Source organism: Manacus candei, unplaced genomic scaffold (assembly GCF_025592945.1).
Source record: "Manacus candei isolate 608988 ecotype Guabito, Panama unplaced genomic scaffold, ASM2559294v1 h1tg000067l, whole genome shotgun sequence".
Classification (NCBI taxonomy): Eukaryota; Metazoa; Chordata; class Aves; order Passeriformes; family Pipridae; genus Manacus; species Manacus candei.
Window position 1 is genome coordinate 5,326,822 of NW_026138115.1, and position 26,217 is coordinate 5,353,038.

Here is a 26,217-nt window from a genome sequence, read left to right on the forward strand (position 1 = left end):
GGTAATTAATATGGAAAGCGGCCCAAGAGTGACACTGCTGAAGGCTGTCACCAGACTTACCAGAGTGCTTTCAGTAGCGTCATTCTCTGTGAATGGAAACAGGAAGTGGAATATATTAATCTTATAACTCAAATTCACACTTCCTTTCACTTTTTTTCAGTTATTCTGAAGTCAGATGTGTTAGAGGCTCAAAAATAAACCAAAAAAGGAAAAGGGCAGCCAGGTGTCTGTTAGCCTACAATCATGTGAGTCAGGACTGACTGCAGTGACATTAACAAAGTGAAGCTTATGTTTAGCTATGTCAGAAAGGAAAAATGATCTGGGGTGATGCAAGTTGTGGCTAATGGCTGGACTAGATGATCTTAAAGGTCTTTTCCAACCTTAATGATTTTAAGATTCTAAAGAAAACAGATTAAATGAAGTCTGAAATTCCACCAGCTAGGTCACCACAGTTCACTGAAAATCCCCCAACTTACAAAGCTGAGCTATATATTTGCTGGACATTTGGCAGATGGATTCTGCTTTAAGTGAATTATTGATAGACAAATTCACCTCTGCTGTTATCAAGCTGATAGCAGTATCATTTGGCACTGACATTTCATAGCCTGTGGATATTAATTAAATTACCATCACAGCCCTTTTAATTATCCATATTCTTATCATACAGATTTGAAGTGAGATAGGAACTACAGTGACTCACTGAGACCATACACTAATGTTTTTAGGCATTGTCTGTGGTGAAAATGGAATTTGAATGCATGCCTTTCTTCTTGCCATTAAATAGACATTTGAATTTCATAAACTCTTCTGTAAGGAATGTCCTTGCTTTGGGAAGAGTTCCTGTGGATTTGCCTATAGAGCCATCAGGAATTCTAAGTGGAGTATTCAGTAACAATAATACATAGCATGGATTGGAGCCTGGATGACATTTACCATGTCCTATGCTTCCTGTAACACTGCAATTTTAAACAGAACATAGGTGTTCACTTTCATATAGTAAGTTTGGTCCAACTGGGTCAACAAAATTTGGAGAAAGAATGAAAAGAAGTGTAAATTTTTAGCTATGTAAGAATAATGAAGTAAATACACAAATGATTGAAGTACAGGACACTGTAGTCTCTACATCTAGAAGTTTCCTCATTTCTCCAAAGGATTGTGATTTGAACACACAGACTGAGCATTTTGGAGCAATTGAAGGAATTAGGTACTTACATTTTATTGTCATAAAGGGATAGGACCCTGGACTTATATGAGTTTTTCATGAAGCCCAGCCTATGGGCCAGCCACTGTCATTATTTTCCTTTATCCTGAAGTGAATCTTCAGCAATGCAGGGAGGTACTATAGGAAATGATGCTATGAAAAATATCCACACATACCAATATAGGTTGGTCCAAGCTATGGCTTTCAGGAGCTTTGGTGGAATATTAAAAAAATATAAAATCTCAAGATCAAATTTTGTGGAAATTAAGTTTTTTGCATAGGGTCAGGACCCTAAGTTTACCAACAGAGTCTTCTCCTACCACCTTGGGGATTGACTACCTGTGCACAGGCCAGTGCTGACATGGTGCTGCCATGCCCAGTCTTGTACCTCGCTGATCCCAACCTTGCCTTCCTGACATGCCTTCCCAACTTGACCTCAGATCTGCCTCATCACTACAGATTTGTCTGGTGATCATGGACAGTTGGCCAGTACTGGTTACCATCACCACACCTGCTCCATGTGCCTCGCTGGGGTGCCATAGGACTGTGTGGCTTGTCAGTGATGATGCTGCCAAGTCTGCCTGGCTATACCCTCAGCTCCTGGCCCACTGCTCCATGCAGAGTAGTCAGCTCTCCCTATTCCCCTGACACACAAGTTAAATTGCACTCAGTTTTGTTGCTTAGCTTTAGTTTTCATTATTCTTTATTCTGTAAATTAATTCTTAAATTCTTTAAAGCGCAAATAGAATTAACTTTCCAAATTTTCCAGCATGTGACAGATCTAAAAGTGAATCACTGAGTTCTTCTTTCCATGAAGTTACAGTGAGGTTTGGTTCTGCTTTTATTCCAGTGCTACAGTGAAATTTCACATTCTGTTGCAAAATGCATAGGTCAGCATAAGGACAAATCTGTGGTGAAGTAACTTGCACTGCTCCTTGCATAATTTTTCCCTCATAATATATAAGAAGGAACTACAGGAGAAAAAGAAAAAACACACCAAAACAAAATCCAGCAAATGGAAACAAAAAAGAGAAGGGAACATATTTTTCTAGAGAGGAAGGCAACAGCCAGAACAGTGACATACACAGTTCATAGGATCACAGGACAATTGTGGTTGGAAGAGACCTCAGGAATTCTTTAGTCCAACCTTCTGCTCAAGGGAAGGTCAGCTACAAGGCCAGACCAAATTGCTCAAAGCTTTGTTCAGGTGGGTCCTAGAAACTTCTCAGGATGGAGCACACAGAACACCTTGGTGCAACCTGCTCCACTGTTTGTCAGCCCTCATAGTTCAAAAGTCCTTCCTTAAATCAACTCTTACCCTTCTTGCTTCAGGTTATGCACATGATTCTTGTCCCTCCTTCTATGAGCTCTTGTGAAGAGCTTGGCTCCACCTTCTCAATACCCTCTTTGCAGGGTTGCAAGGCTGCCATTAGGTCCCCCAATGTCTTCTTTTCTCCAGGCTGAACAAGCTCAGCTTTCACAGCCTCTAAGTTCCCATTTCAGAACGTGAAATTAATTGAAAGTATAAATAGACACAAACAGCAACTCACGAAAACTATGGAAGTGCTCTTTGTAATGGAGAAAATTTTAATTTACACACAGATTGATGTTCTCATAAGAAATTTCTTACTGCTTGTGACCACTGTATGCACATCCTCCATATATGTCAGACCTAGAAGTGTGCTGAAAAGGGATGATCAAAATCTTTCCACCACACAGATTTGCTAGAGGGGAATTTTTTTTTGATGGAAAGAAAAATTCTTTCCCTATGAAACTGAAAAACTACCATTACCAAATATTCTTCCTGGCAATTGAACAAAAGTAAAAGGTAGTGAGAGGAGAAAAAAAAAAGAAACTCCCCATTGTGTTTAACTCTTTTCAGAGGCTTGGGTGCAGTTAAGTAAAAGGATATAAACCTTGCTCTATTGACTCTGAAAATGTAACCACAGTCCAGATTTAAGTCATAATAAGCAAGTCTAAAGGCTGGCCATTTATGTTGTGGAGATGTGAAACTTCACTTTTCAACCTTTCTCTTCCTCCCTTCATATATCAGGAAAAGTTTCTTTTGAGTTAAAACAGTAGTGGTTAGAATTGGTTCTTTATAAGCACTTAAAGTAATGAATCTTCCACTATCTGAAACCCAATATTGATATTGTAATGAAACTGCATAAAATATGGTTATTCATTAGAACATATATATTTCAAAGGAAACAAAAGCTGAAAAGCTTGAGAGCAGGTAAGTACCCCTGCACATGAAGTAAAAATTTTAAGAAATGGCTGATCTCAGGTGTATGCTGAAGAACAATTTGAGTCTTCACTGAAACACAGGAACCATCACAGCAGCCTAAATCACACCATGAATTTAGAGAGAAATTTACAACACTCCCTCTGTCTGCTCCTTTGTCAATCAGGACAAGGAGGACTTCAGCCTTCCTCCAGCTGAGTACATGAATGCCCATCTTGTGGGCTAGCTAGCAAACTGCAATAGAAGGCAGTTCTGTGGGGAATCCTCAGTAATTCTGTCATGTCATGGTCATTCTTATTGACTGTGCATGTGTTTGTTGCCCTTGATTTATGTACCATACCTGATTTAAAGCTATGTGTTCATGCTCCATTGATTTCATTGATCCTACAGTAAGTTCTTATTGGCTCCAACTACTGGTTTTTTTTAGATTGGCATCTCTAACTTTTGGGGTATTTCCTAAGTACAGACTGGAGAAGAATTTTTCTTTCTTTTCCCTTTAGGTCATCCAATTTTGCTTTGAATGTGCTCACTCAGGCTTTTTTGACATCTCCATTTCACAGGAAGTTCTGCAGGTGATCAGGGCACTGCTTTTTGTAGCAGAACTGCACAGAGCATGGTCTTTCACTTGGTCTTCCTCACGCTTTCGTAGGCACAAGCAGCACCTCAGCACATTCAGAATGTGTGTTTGTGCAGTTTCACTCAAAAAGCAGTAAAGAATGGGGTCCGCAATGCAATTCAAACTTGTTAGGGCCTGTGTGATTCTGTAAACCTTATACATCGGCAGCAAAAGGTGTGGGTCAGTGGTGGAAGGTTCTCTGATGCTGCGAATAAGCAATATAATGTGATATGGAGTGAAGCAAACAAGGAAACTAACTGTGATATTCAGAATAAGTTTCCTCACTTTTTTCTTTTCTTCATCTAGTGTGGCTTGGTTACACTTCACTACTTGGTAGATTTTATGGTAGCAAAACACAATGATTATCAAAGGGACCAAGTACCCTGAGCATATCCGAAGTAAATTTATCCGTGCCTGCCACCCTTCCAGGGGGTATGTATCATAACATAATGTATGATTAGTGAAATTGCAGGGATCACTGAATACTTCTTTGTACACCAATATGACTGAATTCAGGATGCTTTCCAGAAGCCAAACAGTTACGCTGACAATCAGTGAAAATCTTCTCGTGCGCAAGTGCTGGAGCTTCAAGGGGTGAACTAATGCCAGGTACCTGTCAACAGAGATGCAAGCAAGGAACGCGGTGCTGGTGTAGAAATTCATATACATAAGGAAGGCAGAAACCTGACAAAGTGAGGCAGAGAGTCTCCAGTCATCTCCATTCCAGGCATAATTAATCCACAGAGGTAGAATCAAAGAGTGCAAAAGGTCAGCTAGAGATAGGCTAAAGATATAGACTGCTGACTCATTCTTTTTCCTCACCTGAATGCAAGATGAATAGAGGGATATGCAGTTGATGGGGACACTGATCATCATCACAACACTGTACACAAATGCAAACAAATATTTATCCAGAGTGTGATCATCATGGCACTCAGCAGTGCTGTTGTTCATTGTAAGCCCCAAGTAGTATCTTTGGGCTAATTCCAGCCTGGGTGCAATAAAGACCCCTCTGTAGTCTGATGGGTGGTCATCTGTTACTTCAGAAGCTTGTTGACAAGATTCTCACCTTCTGTTAGTAAAGAAGAAAAATGTCAGCTATAATGTTTTTGTTTGTTTTTTTATGGGCTTCTTGGTGTGTATCTTTTTTTTTTTTTAGAAGAAAGAAACTGTGTTTGTAGGAGATTAAAGGTTTTAAACACTCCTGGAGTTAGGACTGCATAGGATGAGGCACCCAAAATCTAAGGTGTCGAGGTCAGTTAGATGCAAACTTCTACAGCAGAAGCAGGATGAGTAGTTAAGACCCTTCTGGTGGTTGGGTGGTGTCCCGTAATCCCAGGTCTGTCTTGTGGGAGAGTTGAAGGAGATCAGAAAGTGGCCTAGAAATAATAGAAAGGCACTTTCTGTTATTCTGGTAAGCATGATTTTGGGAACATAAATAACCAAATAACCTCCTCCCCTCTAAGTCAATGGAGGGACAAGGATAGAAACACAGAGATTCAATTACTGTTGGGATCTGCTCAGAAGAGGAAAATGCATGACTGGTATGTCTTCCTATTGCGAATCACTCTCTCACTGTACCTTCACACATCCCTGCTTTCTCTCTCTTCCTTTGTATGCAATCCTGCAAGAACTTGCCATCAACTGTGCTATTCCAGCAAAATTTACTGCATGTCCCAGAAACCCTCATGTGAAACCTGGCAGGCTGTTGGGTTCCTGCATGCACAGGAGAATCTGCTGGGTGTCCCTTTGACTCATGTCAGGTGGAGACTCTGAGTACAGTTGTTCATTTACACTTCTTTCCCCTAAAAATTGCAGTTGCCATGCATGAGCTATAAAACCATTAGCAATTAAGCTTATCTTAGGCATTACCAGAGCTGTGGGTTTCAACGGCTTCAACATGAATATACCAGTAAAATGGCAGCTCTGACTAAAGCAGTGGGATGGGAGGAGCTGTGCATGTGAGATGTAGAAGCAAGTTGAAGAGCTGACCTTTAAGTAAGAAATGGTGTACAACCATAGCAGTGAGAAGCTGGTACTCACTGGTTGTATCACAGCTCTGACACTCAGTAGTTCTCTTCTCTAAAGACTTAATTGTTATGTTCAGGAAATATGAGAATGGAGAATATTTGTTGTGGTCCAGTTCTACTGCCAAATATACAAACTGCTTCAGAGACTATCTGTGATAACTCATCTGTGCTTTGAGCCTGGACTACCAGCAGGGGAGGTGAAGAGGCTGAAGAAGGAGTACGTTGCAAGATAGCAATTTTGCAACTGTCCCCACATGGGAAAGAACTCAAACTGAAAACAACTCGAGTGCAGAAACCTTCCCATGTGGTAAGAAAAATTCAGCCTTTTATGGGTTTGATGCGTGTGTTTGGGGAACTTCATGGGTTTATCAGAGAAACCCAAGCAGGTTTATTGCCTCTGCTGAGAGGTTATTATATGGATTTCTTGTCTATAAAAAAAACCCCTTTCATGCCAAAAAAAAGAAAAAAGGACCAATGACAAAACTAGTCAGAAAGCAAGTATTTAATCTTACCAGCCACTGCTTTATTTGATCAAGTTGGCTAATCTTTTACAGTTAGAGCTAAATTAATTCCCAAGCTTGAAAGACAAAGAAAATTCTTGAGAATGACTTGCCAATTTGGTCCATTGAAGAACTTTACCTACATGGGAACTAACTAAAAAAAAATGCAGTGTCTGTATTTAGGACAAACATAACATCTCTACATTTCAGTGTGGTTTAATAAAACCACACGGTAAATAGGGCATTGTAAGCTTACCAGTATAGACAAGTATCACGAATTAAAAATCTAGCTCTAAAAATTGGATTGTGGGCTTTTGCTGACCCACTTCATACCAAAAACAAACAGACCAGATGAGTAAAAGATAAAATAACTACCTCTTCTTCTAATCACATTTAAGCATCTCTTTTCCTATGACAGGTCTCTTCTTGTCTAACAGGGAAACATGCCCTTTCAAAAGCATGTGTGTAATGTAGTGTATGAGGCAGTGTTTACTAGTCTCGTGACTGAGAAACTGGAATTCCTTCTCCCTCCCCCATAAACTCTTTCTCTTTTGTTAGTTGTTGTATTACAGAATCGTCATCCTTACAAGCTCCTAACTTGTCTCCATGTTGCTCACAACAGCTTCTCTCTTTCATATCTACTCACAGACCAACAATTTCCTCATACCACCCACCTTTTTTGCTTCAGCTTTCTCATTTTAGCTCATTGTTTCTGAGAGTTTTGCTCTGTTGATCTCACTGATCATAGGGTAAAACACTTGTCCTTATATTGCACTTGTCTGAATAAACCACATGTTATTTGGGGCAAGACTTTGCTTTGTTCTTCTGCCATCTGCCTTAAGGAGCTAATATCTGAAGGTATAATTGATCAATGGCAGGCTGGGCCACTGAAGATGAAATGCAAAAAAAAATGAATTGAGACCACATGAAATTTGCCATCTTGGGAAATTTTTTCTGTCCTTCATATTCACATGTCACTGTACCCCATCTTTTTCTTTTATTTTAAAACAGTATGTTCATTAGCTTCTGTGAACGCAGCCCTGGAGACTGTTTAACATCCAGGTAATCCATGTCCCAGCTGTGATGACACATTGATGGTACTTATATGAAGACATGCTTTCAATCAGGATAATAATGAGAAGTGTGTCATTCTGGCATGTATTGATGACCTATACTTAAGTGTGTCAAAGAGCCAGCAAATGAAGCATACCACAATGCATGCTGCAGTTTCTTGCACAGAAATATAAAGTAGAAAGCACTGTTTTTCCCTGATTACAAGAAATTCCAGTCAAATTGCTTGGGGTCTTATTTCAGAGGACGTAGTCCATATCATACTTTGTTGCTCAGTTGTTTTTCTGATAATTAGGACTTTGTAATGCAAGATGATTTTGCTTACCTTAACACCTTCCCAGGTTTTCTGTCAGCTACTGAGCGTACCTGCTGGTTTTGCCAAGGAGGATGGCATTGACTTACAGTTATTCTAAAAAACAATGTTTGATAATTTACCCCACTGATTTTTATTTAAAACAAATAAAACAAAACAAACTATAAAGGAATTTCTGTTTAATGATGTAGTTTAATGGTTTGATTTTCATGGTCCAAACCCACTGTGACTAATTCTGTAGACTTCTGACTTATTTTATAGACTTGTTTTGTTGTGAATTGCATTTCAAATGAAAAAAAAATATTTTTAACAGTAATTTTTTCTTTTAGACTCATTATTCAATTATTATCATAATTCCTGTCTCTGTCATTTTGCTACAGAAGACCTGCTGTACAAGAATTCAACGAGAACTAAAATTTAGAGAAATGGACAGGCAAATGTTATGCTTCAAGTAACATATGCAAACAAGCCTGTAAAGGAACCTTGTGAAAGTTTCTAGAGAAAGGTAGTAATTATATATTGTATTTGTATCAATGCTTTCCTACAATATCTTCTTCAGGCTCAAAGAGAGATTTATGTAGTCTGTCCATTGATGAAATTTTGAAAGTAATAAAGTTAAATTTTCATAAGTATAGATACATAAATACATAAATACTCTTATCTGTAAACAACTTTCTAAGGGAAGAAAGGAACAGTGCTGTGTGAGCTACTGCGGTAGATGCTGTACTGGTGATATCGTGCATCAACCATAAGACAGAAAGACAGACAACTTTCTGGATTTCTTTTTTCTCTTAAAGCAATTTCAACAAAGTAGATTGCTTTGTGTTCTCAAAAATAAGTTCTATTGCCAAGTTGATTTCCTTGAGACACTTCACAGTTCAGGAGAACTGAGATACACCTTTCAGTAACGTGGACTTTTTTGCTTAAAATGAACAGCATTTTTCCTCAAGCAATACTAAATTTCACCCATTGGTCTGATAAGATTCTGTAGAGACTCCAACAGGTCTTAAAGAGCTTGGCCTTTTTAACTTGGAAATATGCTTTATGGACTGCTTTATTGAGCATAAACATTCTGTTAATGTGAGCAAATAGAAAGAAAAAAGCCATGTCTTTCAGGATATAGGCCATGGAGGCAAGTATTATTTTGCTATATCATTATGTGCATCAAGATTTCCTCTATGCATGAAGAAAGATTTACAAAATATTTTCATGTACATGATACTTGGTATTCTAAGAAGCTATTTTTACCAGAGCTTATTTTTCTGCTAATTTTAAGTATTGTTTATATCTATCTCTCTCTATATATATCTATATATATCACTGAGTATTTTGTTAGTGCCATAAAATACTAAAGAACAATAACAGAAAATCTACTGGAATCCCCTGTGAGGCCTCAGACACTTTTTGCAGTGATGGGACAGCTCAGAATATTGAAAACTCCCTGTCATAAGCACCAGGTATTTTGATCATGGCAAAATCATTACAACAAACAAAAATCAAGCTGGCATGTCTTTCCTAAATCAATCTTTAGTTGTCATTTGCCCCTTAGTCCCATGTTTCAGTTGTGCTGAGATTCAAATAATCCTTCCCCCAGAGAAATCTTTTCCAGCTCCTTTTGTGTCCCTTCTTTTTATTGTATGATGCCAACCTCACATTAAGGGAGAGATAGCTTGAAACCTGTTCCAGAATATAAGTTGTGTGTCTGACTTCTTGGATTTTGAACACTTACCTTGGCAGCCATGTGTCCCTGTGTAGCAGTGTCCCTGTTGTACCATTGGTAGTGTAACCCGTGTCTGCTTCTGAGGAAAAGTGTCTAAGTGTCTGCTTCTGCTTTATCAGATACAAGACAGGAAGCTGCTCTTAAGAAAATGAGTCACACGTTTCACACATTTCTTAATTTTTTTTGGCCTCCTTTTTTTTTTCCCACCAATTCCTTGTTAATCTAAGTTTATCCATGGGGAAAAAAAAGATTACGTAATTACAAATAAATATGCAAAAAGGATGGTACCAACCTTGCTACATCTAGGAATACTTTTAGAGAGTTTAAAAAAGTTTAATTGAAAATATTGCCTAATTGTTGCGAGGGGTTTCTGGGGGGTCACTGCCAGCTGCTCTGTGAAGGTTTTCAGGGCTGGAATCGCCCCCCCACCGCCCGTCCCTCGTGGCAGGGACAGGTGGCCGAGGTACTTAAGCCAGGAGACAGAGACCACTGCAGGGAATCCAGCAGTGAAGAAGAGACTTTATTCGAATTTCCCGCAGCTTATAAGGGCTGCTGGGCCAAGGATGGGATTGGCCATTTGGCTAGCCAGTGCAAGGAGACAATATAATAACTATGGCAACACAGAAACCAATGGTAGACAAGTGAGTTAACAACTTCCAAACCCTAATTACATGAGCAGAATATATTTTGAATCCATTAGCTAGGAGACATCATGTTCTGCAGACAAACCAATCCACAGAAATAAAATACCATGTTTTATTTGTGGTTTTTTGTATATGTTCAAATATAGCATCTTTTTTTTTGACTGAAGGACCTCATTTTCCTTTCCCTACAAATTTATCACAGAATCAAGTAAGAATGCACTTAAGAAGAGCTAAAAATACATCACAATGACTTTATGACTTTGTGGAAAAAGAATTAAGTATTTTCAGAATTTATGGGAAGTTTCAGAATAGTTCTAGTTAACAAAGGATAACAGAATTTTATACACTGTGACAGGATGCATATTTATGTATTTTTATATAAACTGAATCTGAGGTTGGATACAGCTTTCACAGGAGTGATTCTTTTAGCAGGTAATTCTATTCAAATAGGTGGAAAGTTGTTACATAAGCACAGTTCTCTTTCCCCTCTGTGATCAGAATAATTTACTGTGTGTATTTTTTCTTAAATTCTGCTTGGAATGATACAATTCTTTAAGAAACTGGGTACAATTTCACTTAAAATGTGGGGCAACACAAAAACCTGTCCTGTGATGATTCAGATGCTAAGGAGAAATGAAACAGATGAACAAATTTAAAACCTCTAAAGTAGAGACATATAGGCTTCCTTGATAACAATACCAGACAGCTCTATAACATTTAACCACTGGATGGAGAGATTTGTTTCCTTCTTTTTCATCCACAATTTTTTTACTGATGTGCTTGTTACATGAAGTCTAAATTATTAAATCATTCCATACTTGTGGACATTCTCAAACTCTTATCATAGCCTCCTCCAGTCTAGTGAAAGGGAGGCCACTTGGTTAGATCAATTTCTAAAATAAATTTCAGTCACACCTTCATTTTCACTGAGAGAAAAGTCATTAGACAAAGTTTATCACTTTCCGCCTGCCTTTTGGTACCTACTAAGAATGGTGTCCAGTGTGCTGGTTCTGCTGTTTTGTTGAGGATTCCTACACTTTGATAAAGAAATATCTAGAAATAGAGAAACATAGTTGAAACATTTCTACAGTTCTTTGCTGTAACAACTGATAGTGGAATTGAAAGGTCAAAGGAAGCAAGCGTATAAAATGCCTTTTATATGTTCTGGAAGTAAAGCCATATGTAAAAATCAAATCTTGACTGTGTCCATATGCAACAATTTAATGTCTGATGTAAGCAGCACAGTTTTCCAGGGTTTTTTTGAGATCTGGACATACATGGTATCTCAGATATCTGGCTATCTTGGAACCACAGGTGTTCTTAGTGTTGGCTGAGATTAATGTAGCATCAATAAAAAAAACTGAAATAGAAAAGCATTAAAAGTGGAAAACTACCTTATCTAGAAAAGAAGCAATGAACAAGTCCTCAATAATTTTACTGGATATATTTGGACTTACAAAGGGTCTAAATCATATGTCCTTGGGCCATGAGAAATACCCAAAGAAGGTTCATAGCAAGGTCAAGATTCTTAATGCAGAATAAATTTCACAGAGTCACACCAAAACATCCTTTTATTTCCATCAAAACATATTCTGAGAACGTTTTTCTGTACCACCTGAAAAGGGGAGGCACTCACCACATCATAGGATGCCAATATGAGTTTTGAAAACTGACACTTTTAAGGTCCTATGAATGATTAAGAAACTGAATTTCATAGCTGAAGCTTTCTGTGTGGAATAAATTGATGCATTTATTTAAGAAACTATCAAAAGTGACCAACTAATAATTTATGACGGTTTTGCAAACCTTCCGGGTGTGCAAAGCTGTACAGTCTGCTGGAATGAATGTTAAGTAGGACCACGGGTACAATTCTACCTCTGCCACTGACTCACTGTAGCCCTGAGGAGTCACTCTGTCCTTCTACATGTAATAATAATATTGTATAGCTCATTTGGGTGTGAGCAGGTTCATTAGTTAATGCTTGATAATGCTGCAAAGTACAAAATGTTTTGTGAGTGCTTGGTATTGTTATTTAAAAAGAAATAAACAGGAAACGTCAGCCAGGTAATGTCATCACTGAGACATCAGATCCCTAAATGACAAGAGCCGCAGAGGCTCGAGTAAGAGCATTCTTTATGGCTAGAAATGTGCAAAATCTGGGCTTTTCCACAACGTCTGCAGGACATCAGCAACGGCATCTTCTGGTGCCTCATTCCTCCTTTGGGCACACGAAGCATCTCCTCTGTAACACACTGTCAGCACACTGAGAGCTCCCCATTATGAATTTTATAGGACAATCAAGCTGATTGTCGAGCTCCTGAATACTTTCCTCTGAGCCGAATGCTTGTATGCTGGAGTCTGTGGGACCACTCTGGCTATCCCCCCGGAAACTTTGGGCGTGTGGCACCAGCTCAGCTGCTCACGCTTTGTTGCGGCTGCCCCACAGCGCGCCCCTGAAGGCGTAAAACAGAAAGGCTCCTTCAGCCCCTTGTATGTTAAACTCCACTTTCAGGATCGCTCTCTGGGGTCCTGTTGACGCAGCTGAGGCCAACCGGGATTCCCCGGGAAGGGCAGCCGGGCCGCGCCTCTGCGGGACTGGCGCGGGCCCAGGGCCGCTCCCTGCCGCTTCCCCCACGGCGATCAAAGGTCCTTCTCACAGCGCGCTGGAATGTGCTCCTTCAAAGCGCCGACTTGTGCCGACTCTTCAAAGGATTTGGTGGCAGCCTGAGAACAGGGCAGAACCAGGAAACTGGCTCCGAGGCGCTGGCGAGGGCCTAGGAATGAGAGTAGCACTGGAAAAGGCCATTCCTCACCCAGGACAAGTACCTAGCCCTGTCAGAAGCCCCGAAAATGAGGGTCAGAGGCTCCGTAAAACAGGGTCAGCTGCGCTTTGCCCCACCCGCGCCCGGTCACTCCGGACTGAACGCAATTCCCGGTATGCTCCCACATAAACCCCTCCTCGCCTCACAGCCATCGGCTTTCCCACGCCCAAGATGGCTCCGCGATAGCTTCACTCGCCGCTCAAGGCCAGTTCCAGCATGGCAGTGCGCGCCTCTCCAGCCTTGCCCTTTGTCAAAATGGCGACTGTTGACTTCAGCTGGGGAGGGGTTGTCCGTCAAAGCTGAAGCGTCTTCCCCTCCCTCCGCTTTTCCCTGGAGCAAGATGGCGGCGCGGGAGCTGACGCCCCGCCCCGTGGTGGTGCCAGGCGGTGTGGTCACGTGACGCGCGTTGCCGGGCAGTGCCGAGGCGCTGCAGGAGCGGGGCGGGAGCGGAGCTGAGTCGGGATTGGGGTTGGGACTGGGATGGGGAGCGTGGTTCTGCTGTGGGGTGCGATCCTGCTCGGCTGCAGCTGCGGCCTGGGACCCCCCAGGGTCGTTGCCGCTCCGCTGCTGACGGCCACCTACGTGCTGGACGATGCGGACGGGCTGGGCAGGCAATTCGACGGGATCGGGGCTGTGAGCGGCGGCGGGGTGAGCGGCGCCCCCGGGGCTGCGGTGCTGGCAGCGCTAGTGCCCTCCTCGGGGCCACAGGGGACAGGGGCTGGACGTTCCGTCCCATGGGAATGTGTGGTGGCTTCGGCGGGGCCTGGGCCGGGAAGGGGGGATTCTGGAGGGGAGCCGTGAGGGCTGGGGGATGTGAGGACACACACGCGACGTGATGGGGCTCGGAGGAGGAGGTCTGGAGGGCTGAGGGGAGCGGTGCGGGCAGTGGTCCTGCCTGCGAGGAGAGCTGGAGTCGCGCTCCGCTTCGCCCCAGCCCTCCAGTTTTTTTTAGGGTTGGCAGGGGCTTTTTGGGGTTCCGAGGGGCAGCCATGTCCCGGGTGCCAGTAGAGGAGAGCTAAGCCAGGATGGGCTTTTCTGTAGAGGGTCTTCGTAGCTCCTCGTCTCTGCGTCTTAAAATGCTGGAAGAGCCAACGGCCGGTCGTCGTCTCTCCTGTGGTCCAGTCAGCACAGCCGTGAAATCCCTGGAGTTTTTACTCACTCATGGACCTGCTGAGATGCTTTCCTTGCCCTCCTGCCTCTGTGCCTCCTGTTGCCTTTGATATACGGTGAACCGAAGCAGGGAGAAATGATACCGGGAGGGAGCTGCGTTTTCGTGCCATAAGCCTGTGTGGTCTCTGTTTCTCTGTTCTCTGGACTCTCTTTGCGGTGAATTGCAGGTAACAGAGTACAAGGCAATTGCAATCTGCGAAACCAGAAATGCACAGTTGAAGGATTAGAAACACGTAGGAGCTTAGCTGAGTTCCTGGTGCTATAATTATTTTTGTAGGTTTGTTAGCCATGTGAAAGTCCTAGACTGAAAAACTGGGACATACTTAAGCATTTGAGTTGGGTTTTCATATTTTCATGTTTTCTTTCCATTTTAGGCCACGTCTAGACTCCTGGTGAACTACCAAGAACCTTACCGCTCCCAGATTTTAGATTACCTGTTCAGGGTAAAGTTGGTTTCACTGTTACAGTAATGTTTAATTTCATGCAGAATTTGTGATTGTGTAGTGTTGGAACCCCAACTATAGTATATTTAATGCTACCTGAAATTAGACAATATCCTATCTTATAAAGAATCTTCTTTAATGTTGATTGTTACCAGAACCTTAAATTTTGACAACCAGGATTTTGTTCAAGAGTCCGTTTGTTCAAACATGAAAATTCCTTTCATGTTTTCAAAATATGTTTTAAAAATACATTTTCAAAAATGTATTAAACATACATTGATCATCCATGGGAAATCATCCATGAGAAATTATTTTTATGGCTAAAATGAGGATTTTAGCTGTTCTTAGTGATGACAGGAAGTGGGTCTTTGAGGCAGTTTTGCAGCCTGCATGCAGTCTGCATGATTTTAGTAGCTTATCTATTCCAAACTAGTCTCAAATATAACTGCAGTTACTCTAGAAGGTGTGTAAATATTACTGGTTTGTAAGCTGCCTTAGTTAGCAAGTGTAACCTGTGCAGTTCCTCAACTTATTATAAGGCAAGATTATTGCACTGGACGTTAATAGCTTGTTTTGCTTTTGGCACTGTAAGTTACTCTGCTGGAAGAGGATGTCATGTCACTTTCAAGTAATGCAATCCAGATGGCTGGAGGGGAATAATTTACTGTGTAGTTTAAAGAATTAAAGTGTAGAGTAAGGCATAATGTGTGACTGAGCAATCAAACCCTATGTTTTTTGGAGACTGAAGCTGTGTGTTACTAATACAAGTTTTCTGAAGGAATCAATAGGCACGTGATAAAAGAAAATCTAGTTGAGAGATTATGATTTTCAAAGAATTTTTGACATGTTCTTTCACCAAAGCCTCTTAAGCTGTTATACTGTGGAGGGAGTATACCTTTCCTTATTCTCCTTGCCTTTTAATGTCAGTCAACTTTTGTGATGGGAATGGGAGAACAAAAGTATTAGAAGTTTAAAATCAGAAATCTTGGGAAGATAAATGGTAAATTGGAAAAATGTACTTTTTATTTCAAAGCAAGTAAAAAAATCCAAAACTTGTAAGCCAAACAAACTACTGTCTATGCAACTTATTTTTTTACTCAAAATGTGTTGTGATGTCTTACAACATTCTTTTAGATACCAGAATTATATTTGGGTAATTCCATGGAGGAGGCCAGTGGTTATTAAAATAATGATTAATCATAACTTCTGGCTTGAGCAACTCTTAAGCCACTAATGGCTGGAAGAACATACTAGGAGTAGGGTCACCTATATGAGCTTGAATTTTATATTTGTTTCCACCAGTCAGATGCCAGGGGAGGGGGATAATGGATTAGGTGGGTTTTCCATTGTGGTGGGTTTTTTCCCCTCACTTGCCTTTGTGCATCTGGTTAGCAGATTATTTCTGACCTGTATGTATGTTCTGTCACATAAGCAGGATAACCCTTTACACCAAAGAATAAATAATTTACAGAGACATTAACTTCAATAATTTGATTTTAAAAGGAAGCAAATTTAACTTCTAATAACACTGAAATACTGTTGTGTTCCTCATGTAGCCCACATCCTACTTGAGGAGTGGTTCAGTATTTGCTTGAGCATAACCAATTTAAAATCTGCACAGTTGTGGAGGTGTGTTGTTAACAGTGCAAGAGTCAATGAAACCTGTTAAAGACCAGTGTACTATTTACACTGCTCGATTTTCTTTTGAAGCAGAACTCTGTGTATCTCTCATTACATTTATAATAGGTGTTTAAAAAAAAAAGTGTTACATTTTTAGCATACTCAAAATTGTATCCTTACTTAACACATTCTTCTTAACAGCAGGATTCTCTTTGGTTTTGTCTCTCTTTTTTTCTAGCCTAATTTTGGTGCTTCTTTACATATTCTCAAAGTAGAGATTGGAGGTGATGGGCAGTCAACAGGTATGGATTTTGCGTGAGCAACGTTTAACTTCTTGTTTCAGTGTTGCTGTAAGTAACTTGTCCTGCACACATCAGTTTAGCTGAGACATGGAAATGCAGTCTGTAGTTGTACTGAAGTTGCAAAAAACCAATGTATCTGCTAACTTGTAAAGAGAAATTTATACTAACCTTATGGAGACAGTTCTCACTATCATATGGTTAATGGGTTGCATTCTAGAGCAAATGAGTTCTTTCCCCCCCCCCCAGTAGCTTTCTGCATTGCAGCACATTTCTCAAACACCAGTTTTGCAATACTTAGAAGCATGAAAATGCAAAGACAGCTGGTCAGAAGCAATGACATTTCTTTGGTTTAATGAGCTGCTACATTTCACTGGAGTGGCATTGGCTGACAGTCGCTACTATTTTTTTCTTTTTTTTTGCCTGAGCAGAATTGCAAATGAAAACGTCTTGGTGAAATTTGCCTAGCCGACTACATTCACGTATAAGAGAAACTGTTTAGTAACTGGTTGTAATCAGAAGCTGAGAAGCAGTGATGACAGTTCTTATCTTTCTTCTCTTTTCCTTTTTTTTATCTTTCCCCAAAGTAAGTCTGACCGCATCAAGAATAGACTTAAACCAGACACAACTGGTAAACAGAAAGTGCAGAATCTGGTTTTGTGACATTATATATATATTTATTTGTAATGCCTGTGTTTGTATAATTAGATACTGTTTTTTGTTCTTTGGTTTACTTTCTTTTACAAAAATTAACATGATGAAAAGTACTATACTGGATTTAAAAGCTCAGTATTTGTTAATGAGTTGCTGGTGAGAGGAGAAAGGAGATGTCTTCTGGCAGAAGTCGAAATTTGGAATTTAATTATTCTGTGTTACTAAGGTAAAAATATCAATCCTATTTTTTGTAATGAAATGTCCTGTTTAAGCAGGCTTCATTAGAAAAAAAGTCTCATTAAAAGAGGTCTCTGCATATATTTTAGCATAAATAATTGTTGCAGTTGTGTACACAAGTTATAACTTGACTTTTGTGTATGATGGCTTCCCTTGCAACACTGATTCTTTTGCACCTTTCTAGTTTGTTTACCTTTGCCTGAGGAAAATCAGTATATAGTGTTCAATTCCAAAAACTCTTCCTGCAGTCACTGAACACCATGGAAATTATAAACTACATCTTTTACTGTAAAAATAAAAACTCCCTATTTCCTATGGTTGAAACATTTCATTGTAGTTCCTTTCTTTTTTCTCCCTGGACTTACCTTGCCCAGAATAAACAAACTATAACCTTCTTTTTTTTTGTTTTTTTGGTTTAGAAATAAGCTGCTTGTTTAATTTTTTTTAATCACATCTGATGTTAAAAGCAGGCAGAGTCCCTTAAAAATCAAAAATATTAAATTTATGCTAAGTTAATATGCTAATAACAGAGGGTGGCAAGTCTTGCATTTTCCCTCCACTCTTCGTTTTGCTCTGAAATACATACCAAAGAACTTGTGAACCATGTCGGAGATATGTACTTGCATACTATGGCAGTGAGCAATACAGCAAACTTTGCCATGTGTAACAGCTTATGACACAGAGGATAATTGTGAGCTACCTGTCTCTTTCCTTCCTAGATGGTACTGAACCCTCCCATATGCACTATGAAAATGATGAGAACTACTTCCGGGGCTATGAATGGTGGCTGATGAAAGAAGCTAAAAAGAGGAACCCCGACATTAAACTGATTGGTAAATTACTTCAAGCTTTAAGATTTAAATGCTTTTTTATTCCTCTGACTAAATTACCTATCTCTCACACTTAATTAACATACTCATTTTAATGGGCAGATATTTTGATGTTGCAGCAAAGTGGAATCTCTAATTTATTAAGCTTGCCTTGATGCTTCACTTACTTACCATGTTCCACTTTGTTACAGTAGCACAATATCCTTATGTTGCACTACTGTAACAAGAAGCATAGGGAAAAAATGTCTAATAATTTGCTTGTATCAACTAACATTAATGCTTAGAATGTATCACAGCAATGAACATGGATGGTTTATCGTGAGAGATGAATTTCTGAATAATAGAGTAGAAAAATTGGGAGGGATAAAATAAAGCTACTGGAAGTATAAATCTGTAAATCTTATACACACTTCATTCAATTATATGTTCTTATTACAAACTGATCACCCCCTTCCCACTCTAGTGGTTCTGGTCTGCTGCTTTGTGTTACGTATGTAGTTGAGTTGTAAGAGGAGCTTCTTATCTTCCTGTTTTGATCGTGAGTTGTGTATGTGCTGTGACAACACAGGTGTGGAACCCTAGATTGTATTTTCGAAATACAAAATGTATTTCACACAAAACAATGTAAGAACAGGTAAGAAATGTGTCAGTTAAAAGGTGTCTAATGCCCCGGTCTTCCAGGGGTCAGGCTTTACCATATCCAGCCACAGAGCATGACTTGGTGCAGGATTTGTCAGTCAGGTTCTGTTAAGCTTACTATCTATGACTAATTGTGACTATTGATAACAACCCTCTTCCCTCAGATAAAGCTCTCAACAAAGGAAGCAGGGTTTACCTTTAAATTAGCCTATGGTATCTTGTACAAGTCAGCTGAAAACTTAGCAGCATCTGGTTAGGTTAATTTGTTTTTCTTCCTTACTACAAGATCTGCTAAACAGCTGAGACTTCGAAATTCTTTTTCATGATCCTAATCTTCCTTCTTCTATTATGATCCGATCATCACTTCTGAAATTCATATTCAGGAGATTAGCAACTTTTTATGTTCAGTATTGATTCCTTGTCTTTAACTTTGTAAATTTTTATCCTAAAATCTTCAGATTTTTAAACCTATTAGGGCTAATACCATACAATTGAAGGATTTTATGTAGTCAGTCTAGTTGTTCTTTAGTAATAAAGGTTTTCTAGCTCAAAAAAACCCAAACAGCTATTAGAGCGTACTCTCCAGTTAAATAAGTTATGTTTCATTCATTAAATAAGTTATGTTCCAGTTCTTCACTGGAACTAAGTGAATTTGAAGTGCATGTCTGCTTCTTCATTTTAGGTAAATTACACCTTGCTATTGAAACTTTCTGAGTAATGTAGACCAACCACTTGCCTTATTAATTTGTTTTTCCTCTCTTTCCAGGATTACCTTGGACATTTCCAAGATGGATAGGGAAGGGTGAAAACTGGCCCTATGACTATCCAGATGTCACTGCTTACTATATTGTTTCTTGGATATTAGGAGCAAAACAGTATCACGATTTGGACATTGATTATATTGGGGTCAGTAATGCAAAATCTGTATATTTTGTCTATCTTCATTCCTAAGATCTTGGTCTTGTCTCTCTATTTGTTGATTATTGGAGGAGGAGGATGGAAAGAGAATTTTTTTTTTTTTCTAAATTGCAGTTTTATCTTGTTCTGTTGCCAGGAAAAGGCAGAAGTTATGTTAGTTTACAGTCTTTCTGCAGTGATGGCTGTTAAAGCAGAACCAGTGTCAAATGGCTCTGGCCTTCCCAATTCTAGAACAAAGTTGCCAGAGAATCTGAATGTTCTGAAATCTTTTCCTTTTGTCCCTTGCTTTTTCTGCTTGGGTTTCAGCAGTTACCAGCTAATGAAAAGCATTAGTTAAGACAGTTTGTGAAAGTCAGCTAACATGACTTCTTAGCATAAAATATGGTTGTTATTTTGCAGAAGAGCAATCCTCTACAACGTCTTCCATTTTTACCTGCATTATTTATAGTAGTTAAAGATGCATATCTTACAGTACATTGTAACTGCTATATTGTGCTACAGTGCAATATATGGAAGATAGTAAATGAATGTTTGAGGAAAAAATGTCATAATTTGGAAACGAGAAGGAGAAGCAGACAATCTGGAAAAACATTTTTCAAGTTCATTATTTGACCAAGAAAGTGTGTGGCTAAGATTCCTCTAAAATCAGTCCTGTACTTATTGAACACTTATTTTGGACTTTGAAGTGTTTTTATATGAGATAGTTTAACAGCAGAAAAGCTGAAAATCACTTCAGCAGTCCAGAAAAAAGCTTCTAAAACGGTTCCCATCCCTCAAAAGCGATCTGACCTTTCTGCTGTAACATGGGAAGGTGTACCTCATGTATATGTCCTCTGGAGTGCATCCCCCTTGATGTTCCTCACTTATTTCAGCTGGGTCAGTCTTGCACTGTGGGTAACACAGTGATGCTTCAGCAATTCAGTTGTGGATACAGGGAGAACAAACTACTGTTACTTTTTTCTCTGTCCTATGCTCTTGGACTAGAAGGTAAGTTCTGCGCTTCATATATTTGAGTAATGCTCAACTTCTGTTTTGTTGCTTCATGGTATTTGGCCTTCAGAATTCTTTCCTTCTAAGAAAATGGAGTTTCTGCTTCTATAGGAAGTGTGGTGACATTGTATATTGTTCAATTTCTTTGGGGGTATAACCTGAAATACATGAAATCAGTGAGGTCTGTGAAGGCTCAGAAACCATCAAAACAATTTTAATGCTGTTATGATTCTTCATTGTTAGCCTTTACCATTCTCTTTGTTTATAGCACTTGTTCTGTATTGCTCTTTACTTTATGATGAGATGAGCTTTTCAGTAAGTAACTTTTTTACTGGCTCATTTCAAAAGTCACATGTTAGCATTTATTGAAAGATCTGGAAATACCAAAATCAGTGGGGCTTATCCCATCTGCAGGAAACTGTCTGCTTGTACATGGTTGTGTAATCTAATCCTATGGGGGATACTTTCACCTTTACTGGTGAATGTGAGTTGGTGTTCATGTTGCGGTTAAAAAAAACAAACAAAAGAAACAAGGTTTCTGCTTATACATTTTATAGGCTAGGAGATTTGCTAGAAAGGATTCCTTTCCTTTCCAAAATTCAAAATTCAAAAATGTATTCCTGCTTTTGAATTTTGAGCCATATTTAGCTTAAACACTCTTTCCATAAAAGTTGGAAAATTTAGAAATGAGCTCATTTTGTGTCTGTTTACTTAAACTATGCTAGATATCTTTTGTGTTTGAGTTTAATGTAGTCCTGTGTAAATTAGAAAGAGCTGTAATCTTCATTGAATTGTTCAATATGTGACTTATTCTTACTCTCCTATGTCATTGTCTTGCAATAGGGCCCATTCATTAGGTCACGCTTTGAAGCCACAGTGTGTTTCTTGATGATTCCTAACAAACTGTAGACCAGTTGGTTACAGAGTCATGTGTAACACTGCTGCCATTGTAGAGCTCAAGCAGCTCTAGCACTCTTTTCAGCAAGAAGGCAATCAGGAGATCTTACAGAAAGATAAAAACCCAGCTATTATGAACTTCCATACAGAATTTTCCCCTGAAAAGCTGATAACAAAACCAACCAGAGCACTTTCCTCTAGCACACCGAAAACATGGAGTTGATTAATGGATTGTATAATCTCAGATATATATAAATAAAATCTTCCATTATGCATTAACTTATCCTGATTTTTCTAAATGGATTTTTACTTTTCCTTTATAGATATGGAATGAAAGGGCATTTAGTAGCAAATACATTAAGGTATGTATTTTTTTCTTATTTTTGTAAAGTGAAATGCTTGTCTTATCATATGCAAACAATTAGCTTTTCTGAATTTGCCTAGTAAAGAGACCCTAATTCTGCAACTACTTCACTTACTGAACTCTGTTTCTTGTAGTTGCACACATGGAATGCTAAAATGATGAGATCTCTAGGTTGTAAAGCAAGTCAATGTATGCTAAGTGTTTAGGACTTTCACATTTTAATGGACACTTCAGTCAATGTGTCTGAAATCATACAAATTTGTATCATCTTCATACTGGCTTGGATATAGCTAGAAGTCCAAGATCTAGAATTACTTAAAATTCTGTAGCAAAGTTCTGAGGTTATAGTACCTTAAATATTGCTATAAACCTCCAGGTTCTTATTTTATGGAAAACATAGTAAATGCTCTGTGTTTTTAGCTGTGCAAAATTCAGTACCTTTTGTTCTAAAAGGTTGGAGGAACACAATATTTCACATAACCAGCCTCGAGTCTCTAATATTTCTCACTGCTGAATGCCCCCGCTACCCCCTGCCACGCTTTGAAAACTCTCTTCTGTTTGTTACATTATCTTGCAGTGAAATCTTAAGTACAAGCTTCTGGTTTCTTCCTTTCCTTGGTGTTGCTTCGAGGCTAAGAAGCAATAGAGTTACTTCTTAAAAACAGATAAGACTTATAGAATGGCTTGACTTGGAAAGGACCTTAAAGATCATCTGGTTCCGATGCCCCTGCCATGGGGAGGGACACCTTGCACTAGACCATGTTGCTCAAAACTCCATCCAGCCTGGCCTTGAACACTTCCAGAAATGATGCACCATTTCTCTGGGAAACCCGTTCCAGTGCCTTACCACACTTAAAGAATTTATTCCTTATACTGATCTAAACCTACCCTCTTTCAGTTTTAAGCCATTCCCCCTTGTTCTATCACTACATGCTCTTGTAGAAAAGTCCCTCTCCATCTTTCCTGTAGGCTCCCTTCAGGTACTGGAGGCTGCAGTTAGGTTGCCAGGCTGAACAATCCCAACTCTGTGTCATGTCACATGGAGGCTTTTTCCACTGTCTTGGCTTCCTAGTGTGGGAAGAAGGAATGTGGAGAACAAGCTGTCAAGTCTAGGTGCAGCATTCATTTGGAATGCTGTTGAATTGAGCTTTTGGCTTGTAGAGCTTAATATTTAGTTTAACATTTATTCTTAAAATCACCCAAATATTTACTGAAAAATTTTGGCCTGTTCTTCACTGTATGTTAACTGATAAAAGTTGGGGTTTTTTTAACACCTGTTTTACCATTCATTCTTTTAGGGTCACATGTCACCTATTCTCTAATCAGCATGATAATTCTATTTGCAATTTGCCATTTTGAAAAAGGTCAATTTACTGAAGTGTGCTGCTGCACATCAAACGTTTTCTGTTAGCTAAGAGCTTACCTGTTATGTATTTATCTTAATTGTAAGAAGTTATTTTAGTTAGTTCATCCACTAAGGCATTAGTTATGTTTCTTATTAAGTAGAAAAAAAAAAGAAAAAAGAAATGAGGATTCTAATGCTTATAAATTCTTGTTCAAGAAGATCCTGTTCCTCCAATTATATTTTTAAATACTGCCATTTTAATGCTAGAATTTAAGGAGTATCTGTACATAAACATGAGTACTTCGTGTGGGGGAACTGTTCTGCATATGTCATTGTGGAATGCATTTTGAGTGTCTGCAGTTCTATGTCCTTAGTACTTACCTTTCAGCTTGGAAGTTCTGCAACTGTTCCTGTCATTTTGTTCTTCTGAATTATCTCTATGGTTAGGCAATATTTCCCAGTGTCTAACTATCTAGAAAGCTTTAAAGTGTGGCGGCCTTCTAGCTTTATGAATTTTTCTTCTGGTAAACTTTGTGTTTCAAAGGCTTCAAACAACTGAACAGAACTTCATTGCTACTTCTCTTCTTCTTAGTAAGTTTTATGTCCTTTAGATCTAGGCTTTTATTGTCATCAACACTTGGACTTTTATTTCTGTCCGTATTTGACTATATGAAAAATGGAGATTCTCCCTATTCTTCTTCTTCTATTGCTAGAGGGCTATTATGAGAAATTATTTAAGGATTCATACTTATTGATCTTTGAGTGGTTGGAAAAATCTTTTTTTTCTTCAATAAAATGGGCTGTGAGAAGAGTGTTTAGGTGCTCTTCACTTGAACAGGACAGGTGTTAGGCAAAGATTTCTGTTCCTATAGAAAACTGCGTGGTTACAAGGTCTTTTCTGTTTTAAAACTTCAGTCTCCATTTTCTCAATATACTTTTTTGGGGATCAGGTTAACTTTCACTTTTTTCACTTGTGGAGGTATGTCCACTGCCACATCCAGCCAGTCGTTATTTTTAGATCAACTTAATATGACTGACTTTATGATAAATCCATTACTTACGTGTAATGAATTGCATGCATGCATGGAGTCAGTATGTTGAGAGTGTCCAAGTGGAGTATATGTATGCACATGGGGTGTCAAAAGTAATCCAAGTGATGAGAAGCCCCTTTTTGTGTAATGACTGTCTGAATATCATAGATAACCCTTCAGCTTTAAAAATACTTACCATTAACTTCGTCTTAGTTGTCATTTGAGAAGTGAGAACTTTTCTTATCCATCTTGGTCTGAAGATAAATGCTTGCACTGATGACTCCTACAGTTCTTAAATTGTTTTCAGTCTTAAATTTTCATGTTGCCTTACTGATGAAGGCTGTACTTTAAGTGGTGTTGTCTGTTACTAAGGTGCTTCGACATTCTTTGGACAGACTGGGTCTAATGAACATTGGCATCATCGCTGCGGATGGAGATTGGAACATTTCAAAGGAGATGCTAGTTGATCCCTATCTTAATGATGCTATTGAGGTAGTCGGGTAAGTGTGGGAGAAGGGAGGCATTTTAAACATGGCTCATTGCTTCCTCTCTTTAAGTAAGTTTTCATCTCCATTTTCAAGAGTCATATATTCTTACTTCATACTTCCTAGCCGTTCCCATTTTTTTCATCATCATGTACAGTGGTGATGGATTATTCTTTCTTGTCTTCTTCTCTTTCAGTTTAGTGCATGTGTAAGCTGACCTTACCACTCTTTCATTATTTCTTTCAAGTATCCATTTAGGAACTGTGTTTTAGGCTTCTTAGCAATAGTGAATGACAGGAAACTTCTAACTAACCTGCATGTACATCTTCAAAGCTAGAAAAACTTCAGACTGAATTCTTGGTCTTCAATTGGTTTTAATTTCAGGTAAACTTGAACTTTCACAGTGGAACTTATCACCCTGGGACTTCCTGTGCTTGTGGTATTCCCTGGTACATGTTTGTGATTTTTCTGGTCATATCTTAAATCTAGAATTTTCTGTTTTGTTGCTTATATCTGATAACAGATAGTATTAAAAGTGCACACAGAGACAGTAAAATAGAAGTAAAAACAAACATCCAAACTTTGTAAACTAATACAACCTATCTCAATTTTGGCAGCTAGGAATGCCCACTGTTGCAGTTTTGGCAAATACCAACTCGATTGTTTGCCTTCACTCTTGTTCCATAATACAGTTTCTTACTACCTTGCTTCTGTCAACTGGCTTGACACTTATTCTGCTGCTTCTGCTTTCTTTGTAATCTCTGGTTTCTCAAAACTATAAATAGTTTTTTAAAAATTACATGTCCCAAGTGGAAATGAGCTATATCTGTATAAATTGCTCACTTGTGTTATGTTTGTTAACTGCTCCATGTTGTTAACCTTACTGTGATAAAAACATTTTTGTGGTCACTAGTGTACCAGTTATCCTCTGTATGTAAGGAAGTGTGATATGCTCATCTTTGTTTAAATTAATGCATGATTCAAGGGTTATAGTCAGTTAAGCAGGGATTTTATAAAGAAACTACTTTCATATGTGTTGAGCTTGTAAACACAGATCACCTGGAAGTGGCTGCCAGAGAAATACAAATTATAGTGTCAGCATTGAGTAACTCCTTTGTTTTAAAAATTTAGAA

General features: G+C 39.0%; 2 protein-coding genes across 5 annotated transcripts in view; one reads left to right on the forward strand and one right to left on the reverse strand.

The window, feature by feature from the left end:
- Window positions 1–1,900: 1,900 nt before the first annotated feature.
- GPR65 (G protein-coupled receptor 65) lies at window positions 1,901–9,788 on the reverse strand. 2 transcript variants are annotated; one of them, XM_051806709.1, is made up of 3 exons: window positions 9,706–9,788; window positions 7,989–8,072; window positions 1,901–5,441 (listed from the first exon to the last, which is right to left on the reverse strand). In XM_051806709.1, exon 3 carries the CDS (start codon window positions 5,014–5,016, stop codon window positions 3,973–3,975), a length of 1,044 nt encoding a protein of 347 aa, XP_051662669.1. In that variant the 5' UTR covers window positions 5,017–5,441; window positions 7,989–8,072; window positions 9,706–9,788; the 3' UTR covers window positions 1,901–3,972. The 2 variants fall into 2 exon arrangements, with proteins under 2 accessions (XP_051662669.1, XP_051662670.1); XM_051806710.1 differs by lacking the exon at window positions 7,989–8,072 and having other exon boundaries at window positions 9,706–9,785.
- Window positions 9,789–13,107: 3,319 nt separating this feature from the next.
- GALC (galactosylceramidase) overlaps window positions 13,108–26,217 on the forward strand; it is a 34,076-nt gene continuing 20,966 nt past the window's right edge. Inside the window, exons 1-7 of one of the 3 annotated variants that reach the window (XM_051806628.1) lie at window positions 13,568–13,810; window positions 14,707–14,775; window positions 16,634–16,697; window positions 18,305–18,418; window positions 19,821–19,960; window positions 22,183–22,221; window positions 24,972–25,099. In XM_051806628.1, coding sequence (XP_051662588.1) covers window positions 13,643–13,810; window positions 14,707–14,775; window positions 16,634–16,697; window positions 18,305–18,418; window positions 19,821–19,960; window positions 22,183–22,221; window positions 24,972–25,099 — 722 coding nt within the window. In that variant the 5' untranslated portion in view covers window positions 13,568–13,642. Of the gene's footprint in view, window positions 13,276–13,567; window positions 13,811–14,706; window positions 14,776–16,633; window positions 16,698–18,304; window positions 18,419–19,820; window positions 19,961–22,182; window positions 22,222–24,971; window positions 25,100–26,217 lie in introns of those variants that run through there. The other 2 variants (XM_051806629.1, XM_051806627.1) reach the window with 2 other exon arrangements.